This window comes from Opisthorchis viverrini (assembly GCF_000715545.1).
Source record: "Opisthorchis viverrini unplaced genomic scaffold opera_v5_672, whole genome shotgun sequence".
Taxonomy (NCBI): Eukaryota; Metazoa; Platyhelminthes; class Trematoda; order Opisthorchiida; family Opisthorchiidae; genus Opisthorchis; species Opisthorchis viverrini.
In genome coordinates, this window is record NW_008752339.1 from 57,560 (window position 1) to 71,222 (window position 13,663).

Genomic DNA, 13,663 nt, shown 5'->3' on the forward strand with positions numbered 1-13,663 from the left:
TATTCTAGGACAATTTTTCAATTCAGATCCCCATACTCCTAGCGACCCGGTCACTTACGTAACTAACTTGAAATCTTACATGTCACACCTACGCTATTCTTCACCACCAACACCAAGCAAACCGTCTTATACCGTCCCCGACCTCACAACTTGTCCATTTGTGTTTATACGTTCCGATCGTGTTAAACCACCCCTAAAGCCACCATATGCTGGTCCTTTCCGTGTTCTTTTGCGAAATGACAAATATTTTACTGTTCAATTACACGGTAAGCAGGAAAACATTTCTATTGATCGCTTGAAACCTGCTTAGCTCGACTCCCTTGAGTCAAGTCCACAACCTTGAGTTGGTCCACAACCCAAACTGCCCATCGATAACATTGCTGGCACAACCTCACCACATCGCCCGTTCCGGCAGACACGTACACTGGCCAGATCGTTTCATCGCAAGTTGACATCAACCAGTTCATCACAATTTGACACACTAAACGTCCAAGCGACCATGTTTTTAATTTGTTGTTCCTTTTCGTTAGGGGGAGAGTATTTGTAGCGGACATTTACATGTTCCCTCAGCCAGCTTCACCTAATTTGTCCAGTATATGCGTGCGTACTAGATCCCGCGACTGACCTGCTATACAAGTCAGTTCCTGTCTTGTACGCATCGGAACAATTCATGTTTTATACACACGTCAAACTCTCCCATATAAGAACAGAACACAATCAAACACCAACACACACTAACCCTCACGCTCACTCGCGCGTCGGAACACAGACCGGCTCAACCGAACAACCGCGGACAACTAGGAACGTGTAGCAGTGAATCTGCCAAGAGAAACACGATTACCTGCGTCCAAACCAACTCGGTGGAACTATTGCAACTTCCGCTCAGAACGATAAGTCCCTCATTTGTACATTTCCAATTTTGGTGTTGTATTCGACTCAATTAAGGTGTTGTAACCTAACGCTCTTAAAACAAATTTTATTAGTGTCGCTTTCTAGCCTTCTGATTTATCAAGTGGCTTTTGTTGTTAACAACAGAGAACACTAATAGTCTCAAATGAGGCGAAGTTTGTTCCCTCCTACCTTAAAGTGAAAGCTATGGAAGTATTTAGAAAAGAGTTTTGATGATGATATACTGTCTGTTGTCCTGCAGCATTGAACCCTGTAATAAAGCGAAGATGGTGTACATGCCGTGGACCTCAAGAACACATTGAAAAAACCTTCAACAGTGGACAAAATATAGCTCATTCTTTTGGCTATTTTAGCGCCGTAAGTTGTGTGATTATCCACTGGTTCGCTCTGCCAAATGGGATCAGTGCGAACGACGGGTTCACACAACAAATGAAAACGCTAAGAAGTTCTGGGCCGAAATCGGCTCAAGGTGTTTTAAAAAGATCGACCGTAGGGTGGTCTGTAATATGAAAGTTTTTCATTATAAATTCAGAACAGCGCAGTGGAAATCCGATGATTCGGTTGCCGCGAGTGAACTTCCTCAAGCATTTCCACAATCAGCTGAATACAAGGCCATTACGGCCCGGAACATCCAAGCCTTGTGGACAGTAGGATTCCGTCGTCAAAGGAATATGCGAACTGGGTTATTCATCCTGTCTTCAACCAGCGATGTCTTCACAACAACATGGAAGGTGGCTCACCCCGATCAAAAACATCAGCTTATACAGCATCCCAATTATTCTTGCGTCAGTTTATCCATTCGTGCTGCGTTACTGTAGAATCATTTCTTCGCTGGATGAGCGTTATGGGCGATTATTTCAATTCACCTCTACCACTAAACCTGTTGGCAGGTATAAAGGCTCCAATCACGAAAAGATTGAAGATAGTATTAGAAACGTACAAGCTCAGGTAGAAAGGAAAATTCAACAGACCAGGTGATTTTAGCTGAAATGTTACACTCAAAAACGCTTGTATGCAACCTGTCCAGAGCGGCCTACCTCACAGCGAAATGCATTTGTTAAAAAGAGGTATGTATCTCAACTTTGCCCGGAAACCGCTAAAAACCAGTGAATCAGTTCCGGCTGTAGAGCCCGCGCCCTCGAAGCTTCTAGTAGAGAGATCAGAATATGCTCGATTACGCATCCGCACTATTCTCAAAAACCAGCGGCTAATCTCCTCTCGCGGGAGGAGACAGGTGCACTGAACTCACTGAAGAAAGACAACCTCATCCACGTTACCAAAGCAGACAAGGGAATTGTAATGGTCCTCAGAAATCTAAAAGACTATGAAGATAATGTGCTCGAACAGCTAACCGTGGGTCGTATCAAAAAGATCGAACCGTAGCATGAAAGCCCAACCACCAACAAGACCAAACATTGGGTTAATAAGTATGTACGACAACTAAAATCCGGGGCCTACCAATTACGGTGATATTCATTTGTAACTAAAACCAACAGACACGGAATATTCTGTGTTGCCAAAAATACACACGTCCACCGTGGGCCACACAGCTCGTTCAACCTGCTATTTATCGGAATAATTAAGCAGTTTTTGCAGCCGCCGCAAGTCACGTAAATGACTCTTCTGATTTTGTCAGTATCCTTCAATCTACCTAAATCATTGACGATGAATAAGCACTCAGCTTTGACGTGACAGCTCCTTGTAATGGCGTACCAATTAACGACTTCTTATCTTTTCTGTCTTCTATTTGGTGAGACGATGCAACCCTAGCACAGAGAACAACCGTAACCCCAGTTTTGACGTCATTACTGGTGTTGAACTGTCTGAGAACCACGTAGTTCACCTTTCAAGACACGCTCCACAGACACACTGACGGTGTTACTATGGGCTCTCTAGTATCTCCCATGGTGGCTCTTCTTTTCTTGAAACCATATTGAAACTAAGTCCTTACGTGAATTTGCCCATCCACCACGCAGCATGTTGAGATACATTGACGATATATTTACGATCATATCAACCACAAAATGGCAAGACTTTCTAAGCTGCTTCAATGAATAATGCGATACTATACAATAGACGATTGAAGTTGTGAACGAGCAGCGGACCATTAGTTTCCTGGCGTGCAAGCTCTCGGCTAATGCTAATCATGGGTTCTCAGTGAGAATCCACAGAAAACCTACACATCCACGGAGGTATTCACATTATGAGTCCACACTACGTCAAATCCGCAGTTGTCGGATCGCTGACGAATCGCATTAAGAAACTATGCTCGGATGAGCAGACGAACTGACCAGACTCAGTAGAGTATTACTGCAAAATAAATACCCCATGAGGCTGATTGCCCAACGAATGAGAAGAACGTTATTCGAAATGGTGAGACTGGAAGACAAAAACCCGATGCTCACCGTGGAAATGCTCTACAGAGTTGGCACTTCAGATGTCATTCGTAAAATAATTCGGGATTATGATATCAAAACACTGTTCCGAATGAAAAACACATTACAACGACATCTTGTTGGGTCTAAGGCCCCAACCGAAATGAAACACTGTGTAAATTGCGCCTATCATATTCCATGGGCAGAATGCCCAGTCAAATGCATAGGCCAGACAGCTAGGCAACTCCACGTAAGCATCGCGGAGCACAAATGACATGCGCGTTTTCCTCCAGGAAACCTAATAGAGTTGAAAAAAATAAGTCGCGATTCAGCTAAGTGCACTTTACGCATCTGAATCACACCATCAAGTCAATTTTGATGGTACATGTATAATACAGTCAAGATTCAACTAACATTTGGAAACGGACATGCGCTGAGGCCCCTAGATATCAAAACACCTCCGAACGGCATCAACCGGAGTAATGGTGCCATCATCCTGACTATCTGGATTAGACTTACTGCACACATTAGCAGGCATAGTAACCATACATCAAGCAGGGACCTCAACAATGACGCATCACAGTCGGCATAAAAACAAACGGAAGCACATCCAGCGCAATCAGAGTACACACACAATCACCCGTACATACACGCGCACGCACGCACGATCACCCGATCTGACTGTCAACTGACCACAGGAATGCACAAATCAGTGGACCCAAATGACGCTGCATTTGACTCGTATTCAGTTGATTGTAGAAATCCTTGAGAATGGTCACCCATAACAACCAAGACGTCGAATTACAACAGCCCATTCCACTACCCTGGGTTCTGACTTCATAGTTATAAAAATTTCGAAATACTCTCAAAAACCCTCATATTTTTGAGAACAATTTAACCATGAATGCGAACCAAAAAATCCATGTAAAAGAAGCCAAATTTTCACACAAAAATGTAGCTCCTAGTAAGAGAGTAAAGAACGTCTATGGTCACTCAAGCGCTTTCATCGTGTTGTTTCTCATTCAAACGCAAAACACGACTTTTTGTCGAGCGAAATTCATGGTATTTTGTTGATGTGACAAAACGAATCCTCAGCAGGTTCATTCTCTACGTGTCCAGACGAAACCTGGCAAAATGCCTGGGAGAATACTGTGTTCTAGTCGCACTCAAAAATTCCAAAGTGATCAACACACCCTTGGCTACCATCTCACTCGACTCCCTGTCCATTTACACCATACTCATTTGACTAGCTCAAGTCATCCTATTGGTGACCTGAACTACAGGTTCTTTGATAGGTAGCCAATGTCATATCACTCGATTCCCTGTCCGCTTACACCATACTCATTCAAATATGTTAAATATCGCTCTCTTAACCTTTGCAACTGTATGACTTGAAAAGGCCTTGCCGAAAACATGTTCGTTAACCCATCTGTGTTCTTATTATAAATGGGAATTTTCGAAAATCAACACACCCCTCAGTGTGCGTTGAATGTGGTTGAATGGCTGCGGCATGCTCTCATCTAAGCTGAGTCGGATTTGAGGAAAGTGCTGCACCTAGTAAGCTCAAGGCTGTGTTGTAACATGTGGTGCGGCCGCAACCGTTTACGAGCAGAATTTCAAACTAACCCGGATAAGAGCGGGCGGCGGTCGATCATTGTCATCATCATCCTTTGGTATGGACTGGGAAGAGGATCGGTATGGTGGTAAGCTTTAACGGGCATTGATCCCAAGTTGTGTTTTTATAAAACAATCGTATCTCTCTCCCTCTTTGCCTATAAATACTCGAACATGAAGACTTCGTGTTTACGGCTCATGCGTGTAAAAAAAATACTGCGGAGAGTTTTTCACAGACCATGCTACCGCAACTCATACTGGTGTTCCGAATGTGACATGCTTGAGCTGCTGGAAATGATGCACCAGCTATTGTTGGTCTTCGACCGTGGAGTGTTTCTTACACATAAATTAGGTTACATATTCTATTATATACGCTGGCGTGCACCTGTCTTGGTGAAATCCCGTTTATGTACAACCCACCTTGCCCCCTGGAGTTTATTCGTGTGGCTGGAGCCATTTAAGATCGTATTACCCGCTAGCTTTGCTAGTGAGGCATGCCGGTGCCCCATACGCCGACAGTGCCCTTATTAATGTAAAACCTGGGCTTAGCGTCATGTGTTTATTACAAGAATGGATTCATAATTTCTAAAGGAACTGCTTTTGTTTCTTGACACCAAGTGCCCTGATCTTAAGTCCACCTCAATGGAGGTCGTGTACAAAATATCTGTGACACATCTATTTGCGATTTCACCTCGGCTTTGCCCACTGTTAATTTTAGTTGACGTCACACTTCCCGGGAATTGCCAATGTTCTGCTGAAGTTTACCAGGAAAGTTGTTCCCCTTCCTCATTTAGAGAAAAGCAAGCTGATGGAAGGTTAAAATTCCCTCGGTAGAACGGAATGAACTGCATGGCGAAATTTAGACTACTAACGACAGGACATAATCCCGCTTTTGGTTACAGAAGCTGAATACCACGACTTCTGATAGATGTCAACGACCTCCTTTCCCCAGATTCTACCAGGCTTGTCTGAATGAATATCCGTGACTGTGGGCGCCTCGGAGTTTTCATGGTGGACTGACACAAGGTACTCATTTTCTTTTCTCCACAGTTTACCTCTCCCATTGATTGAGGTTGAACGCCAGTGTGGCATTAGCCTTCTGCACTGATGTTATGCCGCTGATGGTGACGACTCATCGTGAACTACTACTGGCCCCCGTAGCGCACCCACGACCATTAAATAAAATACGAAATATGTGTTTAAACTCTATGATTGTTCAGAGGGATCTGTCTTGGAAGACAGTGTGTGCACGTTGAATAACTGATTATCTGATGGAGTGAGTTGTTCCCGACCTAAAAATTCAGCCACTTCCACTAAATATTTGCATAAAATATAAACTGTACTCTGCGTCAGGCAAGTTGTACACCAGTGTGGCTCTATGTGAAATTTTCCGATGCTTGAAAGCTAATTAGCAATCACCTTACCGTTTTGACCAACTCCATTTTACGCGGATTCTGCAGAAGGAAACAACTAAGACATACAAATCTGGTCGATAAGTGCTGTACTTATCAAACTGAACTCATTGAACATGTATCACTGGAAATTTTGAATTCTACCCTACACCTCCTCGACGGCAACGAGAGACACTCAGAAAATGAACAAGTATTCTACCTTGCCAGAAAAGGCTAAAACGGCTTAGCTTGATGTTCAGAAGCTGACAAACCCTTTAGTGTTTTTATTAGGCGTGTCTGTCTATCGTCTGTCTCTCTGGTGTTTGTTTGGGTCTGCAGAATGTATGAATCTTCGGTGCTCGAGTAGATAACGATTCAATTATCAGTACAATTGGCACTGGGGGGTATGACACAACATTGTCTAAATGTCAGCCGACGACTCCTCACTGATTATAAATCAAAACACAGGAGCGCAGTGTATAAGTCATTACTGATATAACAGCTAATCTACCAGTGACATAAACTTCATATGTAGTATATTCGTAATGACAGAATCGGGCCGTCAAACCGCTGTAAAATAAATGACCGTTAATTCGGCTGCAATTTTGTTCTATAGTTGGTGACTAGTTTGAGTAGGAACAACAAAATTTTTTGCACCTTTATTACAAAAAGAATCTTCCTCAGGTTTATATGATCACATTCACTTGGGAACTTGTGCAGAAGTTATCCATTAGCTTCCAGATTTTCAAGTGTGGAAAGATGAGTCTTTACCTGGACTAAATTCTTAGGTTCTGGAAATTTCGCATCAATGGCTGGCAAACATCCACAGGAAAGTGTGATTTATAGACTCACATTAGGTTGTTGGTATTTCGGGAAAGGCTCACTTGGGCTGCTTGCTCTTGAAGTACACTTGGCCCTGAACCTAAGGAATGTCGGCTCCTTAGTTTGTAAAACTGGACGAGGCCCTTCCAAACATCTTCTTGAAGGAGCTGGACGAGAGAGTGGGATACAGTTGGATTAGAGCTGAGAATAACCAGAGTGGTCCTTAGTTACACAGCATTGCCATGACACTATTTACTTGTTTCAGGATACAACGCCCAAAAAATTCACTGACTAAGATTTAAGCTGTAAACAGGCATGACAAATGGGGAATGAGGCTTCTCTTGAAGTCCCAGTCACAGAAAAAACGGATCATGTATATATTCACCGTGGAGGAAATCAATAAAACGTAAACGCAGACATCATAGAATACTCCCAAGAGGAGCATGGATCCTGATAACCCACGCAACTCGCCCAAAGCCAGAAGGTTATGCAGAACGACTAGAAGAGGATCTTTAATTGCCAAAGGCCCGTGCCAAAGCGGCAGTGCTGGAGCAAGAAGGACATATAGCTTGACACAATCATTGGACTGAGAATCATAAGAGGATCGACTAGAAATCGTTTGTACTATGAAAGTGATTTTGGAATGTGTCTATCAAACAAAGCTTCGGGTTTGAGTAGAACCATATTACATTTCACGAATGCGGATGTGATATTAGTTGTAAAGCTACTGAATGTCAGAAGAGGTTCCCAGAAAGAGATTTTATATTTTCTGCAATCCCGGAGTCCCGGGATAAATTTTTTAAAACAGCCTTATTATCTCCATCTCACTTGAAGATAAGGCCGGTTAGTTGTTCATGACTTTAAAGGTGAATAAGATGAGTAAAGTATACTTGAAGGCACGTTTCAAGCTCCGACTTGCATATTTGTTAAAGGGATCAAAACCTTTCAGTGAGGAAATGGGGCCATTCGCCAATACCTAGCCGGAATAAGACGACATGGACGTTGGAACTTCTGAACGCCGAAAGGGTTTGCAGCGGAGAAGTCAGTCTCTCCAGGGGGTTGCGGCCCGGTAACTCTGAAGGATCAGGAAAACCTGACAGTGAAACCTGCCGGAATTAATGCTGCTTCCGAAATCTTTTACTATGGGTCTTGAATGCCCCTGTAGTTGATATCATCTTACCATCCTGTTGGGTTGATTCTATCTCAACTACGGTTCTTATCCATTAACTCGGAAGGTGTTGTCCACCCGCTCATTGTTTGTCTACTGTCCCTGTTTACACTAGCGCCTTCTTTACACAACGGAGACCCTATGATTGCTCTTGCTTTGCTGAGCTAAAAACTACCGCGATGTAATCGCCTGTTCCAACTAGTCTAGCGGTTAGCCACCCTGTTAGCTACCTCAGCCGCCATGTCTTTACCTTCCCAAAATTTGGCCTAGTTAGTACTTGCTTTCTAACTCAGCCAAAAAAATTTACCCTTTTCTAGGTGCACTTGGCTTGCTGTAACCCCCTTTTGGATTTTTTTCCCATTGGGTGCCATTTCGTCTGAAGCCTCCTGGCACCCACCAGACGCTACTGCTCTCATTCCATTCCTTCCTCATTCCCCCTCTCCCCAAGCTTCAAACCTCGACTGTAGTTGCGAACCCCGTAAAATCTCATTCCATTCCTTCCTCATTCCCCCTCTCCCCAAGCTTCAAACCTCGACTGTAGTTGCGAAAATGCCCCGTAAAACTGTTGTTTATTCGATCTGGCTTGTTCGCGGTCCACACCCACGTGACCCACCACTTCCACCGAAATTCCCACGACTCTATATTGGCCTGACTCCACCTGTGTCAATCTTCTCTTCTAACCCGTATCCAGCTGCCACAGAAATGCGCATCCGATTGCGGCAACCTTGACGAGCGTTACGGGGCTGTCCAGAAATCGAAGTATATCAGCGCAACGATGGCATGGCACTTTCGTACCCAGTCTGATGGTACTCTCGGCTGCAATCTGTCGCGCACTCAAGCCTGTAATAGCAACAATAAACATTTTTTAACCCAGCTGCAATCGCCTCATTCTAAACCGCGAAAGCTATCGTTCAGACTCAATCAACCTAGTTCCTTGCCGCAATTTCGGTTTTCCCCTCCCACAAGTTGTTCGTTCGTGTCCGTTTGGTCCCAAGCAATGGCATTATCTCCCAACCAAAACTACCCTTTACACTTGACTCCCCTATAACAGCGACACTATTGAGTCTATTCAATTTCAATTTAAACCATACTTTTGAGAACAAACTTACCAAATATATCCAGATTGAATTCTTCTATCTCCACCTCCATTTTGGGTTTTTTTGTGACCCTAGCCATTTACTCGACCGCCCAAGGTCACTCGTGGTCGGCAACGGTTTTCACTTTTAGTTCAGGTCAGCCGGTTTGCCCCCACAAGTTTGGACCACTGTTTATGGCACTGCCCATTTTCGCGCACTACTCTGTACCTCCGCCAGTCATGCTATGCTTTTATAACATTATGGTCATGCCTGACGGTGTGCTTCCCACCGGTTGAGAATAAACAACATTTTTATTTCATCCTTGGATACCTTGGACAGAAATGAGGCTACAATGTGGTGCAATGTTATCCACCGCTAAACACATCAAATAAATGACCCGTCCGGAATTAAAACTTCCGAAACGTTTCTCAGTCATGATTTATTCTCGTAAGTAAAATCGAGCAATGCCGAAAAAGCCACTGTCCAGCGCTTGCGTCCATGCTAATAATCATCTGCGGCGTGCGTCTAGCGAAACTCCAGACTAAACGGGATAAGCGACCTGTGGCTTGATATTTTAAACTATTCAGTCAGGAGCGACGGAACGGTTTTGTGAATATCATACGCTTAGAAGGGTTATATTGCTCTTTGTCTTCCCGTCACGAAAGTCGGAATTTATTCGCACAACATAACATTAAACACGATTCTAATTTTAGTCCAGTTTAGTAATTTCTGCGCACTTTGCCGCGGCATACATTGGGATATATTGTGATTCGCTATTTTGGCAGTTAGCAAAGTTGTTTACAAGGACATGTTTCAATTGCCTTAAGTCCAATTTGCAATAAGCTTTTTCTCCCATTATTGTGTGATTTGTTCCTCTCTGGCACAACGGCTACTTATTCTTCGCAACCGGATTCTTTCGTTTATGTGAAGACAGTAGTACCCGTGAACTTTACCAAGCGGAACACTCCAGCTCCAGTCCGTGGTTGCGGCTTATTAGCCTGTACAATGGAACGCGAATACGCTCTCTGGAATTTAGTAGAAAATAATCGGTGTTACAGTTTAATAGATGTGTTTTAAAACAGTCAGTGTATATAGCCACGCAGAAGGCAGCAATTGGCTAACGTGGGTGATATGGTTTTGGCTTCATTCACAGTCTCGTGATATTCAATATTCTAGCAAGACCAGACCAATATTAGTATAACAAGCCTTCGTGAAGTATACTCGATTATTTCTAACTCACCATTGATAAATATCATAATTGCTGATGTCCTTATGATGTACGGCATATTATAGCAGGTAAAAATTCAGTCCAACGTATATCAGCAACTATAATATTTATGTTATACTAATTTATACAACATCACCATCATAGACGGCATGACATCAGTGTTCAACACCCGTGCATCAGTGCCGTACAACCATGATTTATTTAAAAGCCTTATTGTAAAGAGGGGAATAAAGGTGAACGAAGAAGATACTTAGTGCTAGCTTACCACAATCATTCGAAAGTGCCCATATCTGCGGACACTCACTCGGGCGATCTGGCAGCCACATCGTTTAGTGTCTACAACCAGGCGCAGTGGGGGATCGCGTGCTCACCATTCTGGAAGGCGATTAGCACCGAAAGCACCCAAGAGTCCGTGATTTTTTTCACACGCCTCTGCCAGGTCAACGGTTGGCCACCTCTCTGTTTACGCCACTCTGAATTGGGCATGGAAAACACCACTCACTCTCTTCGGCATACGTAACACATGTCCCAACCAACGCAGCTTCTGATGGTGGACACATTCTCCAATGGAAGTACCCATTACACAACTGAAAACACGCTTTCTAACTTCCTCGTTATGTATTCGCCGACACTAGCCCACACGAGCTATGGTTCTGAGACAACGATTATCGTAACACCTGAAGACGTCTCAGTTCCGATACTCGTATAGGCCATGTCTCACAGCAATACAACAAAACAGCCAGCGCTGTAGCTTGACACACATGTGCCTTAAGATTCAAGGATACGCCACTCTGACGCCAGGGGTGTCTCAAATAAGCAAACGCAACCCGAGCCTTGGAGATTGGTGCATTGACCTCATCTGTCACACTACAATCAGAACTAGTACAACTTCCAAGATACGTAAAACGCTCCACAATTTCCAGTGCCTTTTCTTGGATTGTAAGTGGCGCGTTGAGTGACAGCACGTTCACGAGCGTGACCTTACACTCTGTGGGTGCAAAGTGTATACCAAAGGACGGAATTAATATGGTCAGTTCATCCAGATATATTCGCGCCTTCTCCTCTTCGAACATGAGATTGATTTTGTCTGCATACTCCAGATCGACAAAGTTTTCATCACAGGCCATTTGAACACCAGGGTTTTAAAGACCCTCCAGCTTTCGTCTCATTATTTCATTGATCATAATGTTGAAAAAGAATGGAGAGATTGGACATCTCCGACGGACACCGCTTTGTGTACGGAAGATTTTGGAGAGCTCTCTGTACAAACTCACTCGTCCGGAAGTCCGAGCATACAAAGAACGTATTGTGTTCACAAAATTCCGAAGCATTTCATTGGTTGCCAAGCGTGTCAAGAAGAACACACCGGTCAACCGGGTAGAATGGTCCTGGTAAATCGTGAAACACTAGAATTGTAGGTCGTTTATACGTATGAGGTTGTTCTAGAGCCTCACAAAGTGTGAAAATTTGGTTTCTACCAGGCCGGAATCCCGCTTGGTGCTCTCGTCAGTGTCTGACGAGCTACCGTAAGGCAATGAAGCGGGAGTGACGCTGACAGTCTCGTTACGACCGTGGTCAAGCTGATCCCCTGTGGTCGCCACACTCAGTACGCGCCCCTTTTTTGAAAACGGGCACTATCACCGATTCTCCCCAGTTATCTGGGACAGATTCCGTCTTCCAAATGCAGACGAACTGGTCGGATAAGAGTTGACTGAGCACTTTACCCCCGCCTTTGAAAGGTGCGGATTGGACGTCATCCGGACCGGGAGCTCGGTGGTGCTTGGGTGATCATATGCAGTCGTAGACTTCCGAGGCCGTAGGTGGTTCCACGTTCACCGTCCAGGATTCTAATTCACCTGTGGGCTCCAGCTGAGTGCAAAATGATGACCACGACAGCTGTTGTTCGAAGTATTCACCCCATCCGTCGAGACGTTCTTCTTTATTCGAGGTGGTCGTTCCATTCTGATGCTTGATGGTTTTGCTCACAGGTGGTCGCACGGATCAACTGAAATAATTTCCGGGCATCACCGGATTTCTGGGCCTGTTCCATTTCTTTGGCTTTCTGTGTCCACCATTTTTCACGATCGGTTCGAACGCTCATTTTCACTTGATGGCTGATAATTCCCCGCACCGGGTTATGTTTGGGACCGGCTGGGATATTTATCCGAGATTTAAGCAGTACCACCGTTTGGTCTGATATCCAGTGTTTTGGTGCGCCTGGTGGTACCGTGCCACAGGGGCTATTCCCAGCACTGTGCAAAGAGGTGGCAATCTCGTCCCAGTATGCGTTCACATCTGATGGTGGAGCATTTGCAAGAGCCTCTAGTAGACGATTCTGGTAAATTCGTCTAACTTCCGGATTTGGCGGCCTCTCAGTTGCCAAGCGATTCGTCCGCACCTTACGCGGCCCCGGGTAAGACAGAACGACGGAACTTGGGACACTTTTTCCTGGGGGAGTAGACATCACCATCGAATAACTCAAGGAACCACTGGCCAGATAATTGAAAACAAAGCGGCACATCTACTGCATTTCAGGATTGGGCAATTAGAATAACTAAACAAATTAATGGTGCCAAACTGACAGCTAACGTCACGAGCATGCCATCTACATTCACCGAATTCCTGTTTAATGTGGTTCCGTCCGGGCAACCGAGACCCTTTCTTCGCTGGCATGTGGCCACTTACTTTGTCTCCTTTAACAAATATGATCACTGTGATCACGCGTAGAAATGTAAACCACAGGGTGCATAGGGCTTGCTTTTATCAGTTGAAATTCGACATAACCGCAGGAGTTATTTTGAACTTCGCAGATGCTGCGACCTCCGCACTATTGATGAGAACATCTTTCATTCGCGCTCTTCTTCCTCCCTTGTGGCTTATCTGTTGACTTGCTCGTGAACAATGCTGCATAGTACCTTGATGCAGCATCTACTTCTTGATGATATATAGGGGTATCATAACAGTGCCTAGGTTCGTCTGTGCATCAGTAATGGGACAAACGGTTGCTTTGCATTTATCATGTGACATTAAAAATGATTCAAATACCGTATGAGTTAACTTGGCTTCCACTACACATAAAG

General features: G+C 44.3%; 1 protein-coding gene across 1 annotated transcript in view; it reads left to right on the plus strand.

The window, feature by feature from the left end:
* Positions 1 to 4,959: 4,959 nt before the first annotated feature.
* The window catches only part of T265_11966 (hypothetical protein), a gene marked incomplete at both ends in the record, with an annotated part of 24,771 nt that continues 16,067 nt past the window's right edge, over positions 4,960 to 13,663 (plus strand). The window contains one exon of the mRNA XM_009178818.1: positions 4,960 to 4,987. Coding sequence (XP_009177082.1) covers positions 4,960 to 4,987 — 28 coding nt within the window. The remainder of the gene's footprint in view (positions 4,988 to 13,663) is intronic.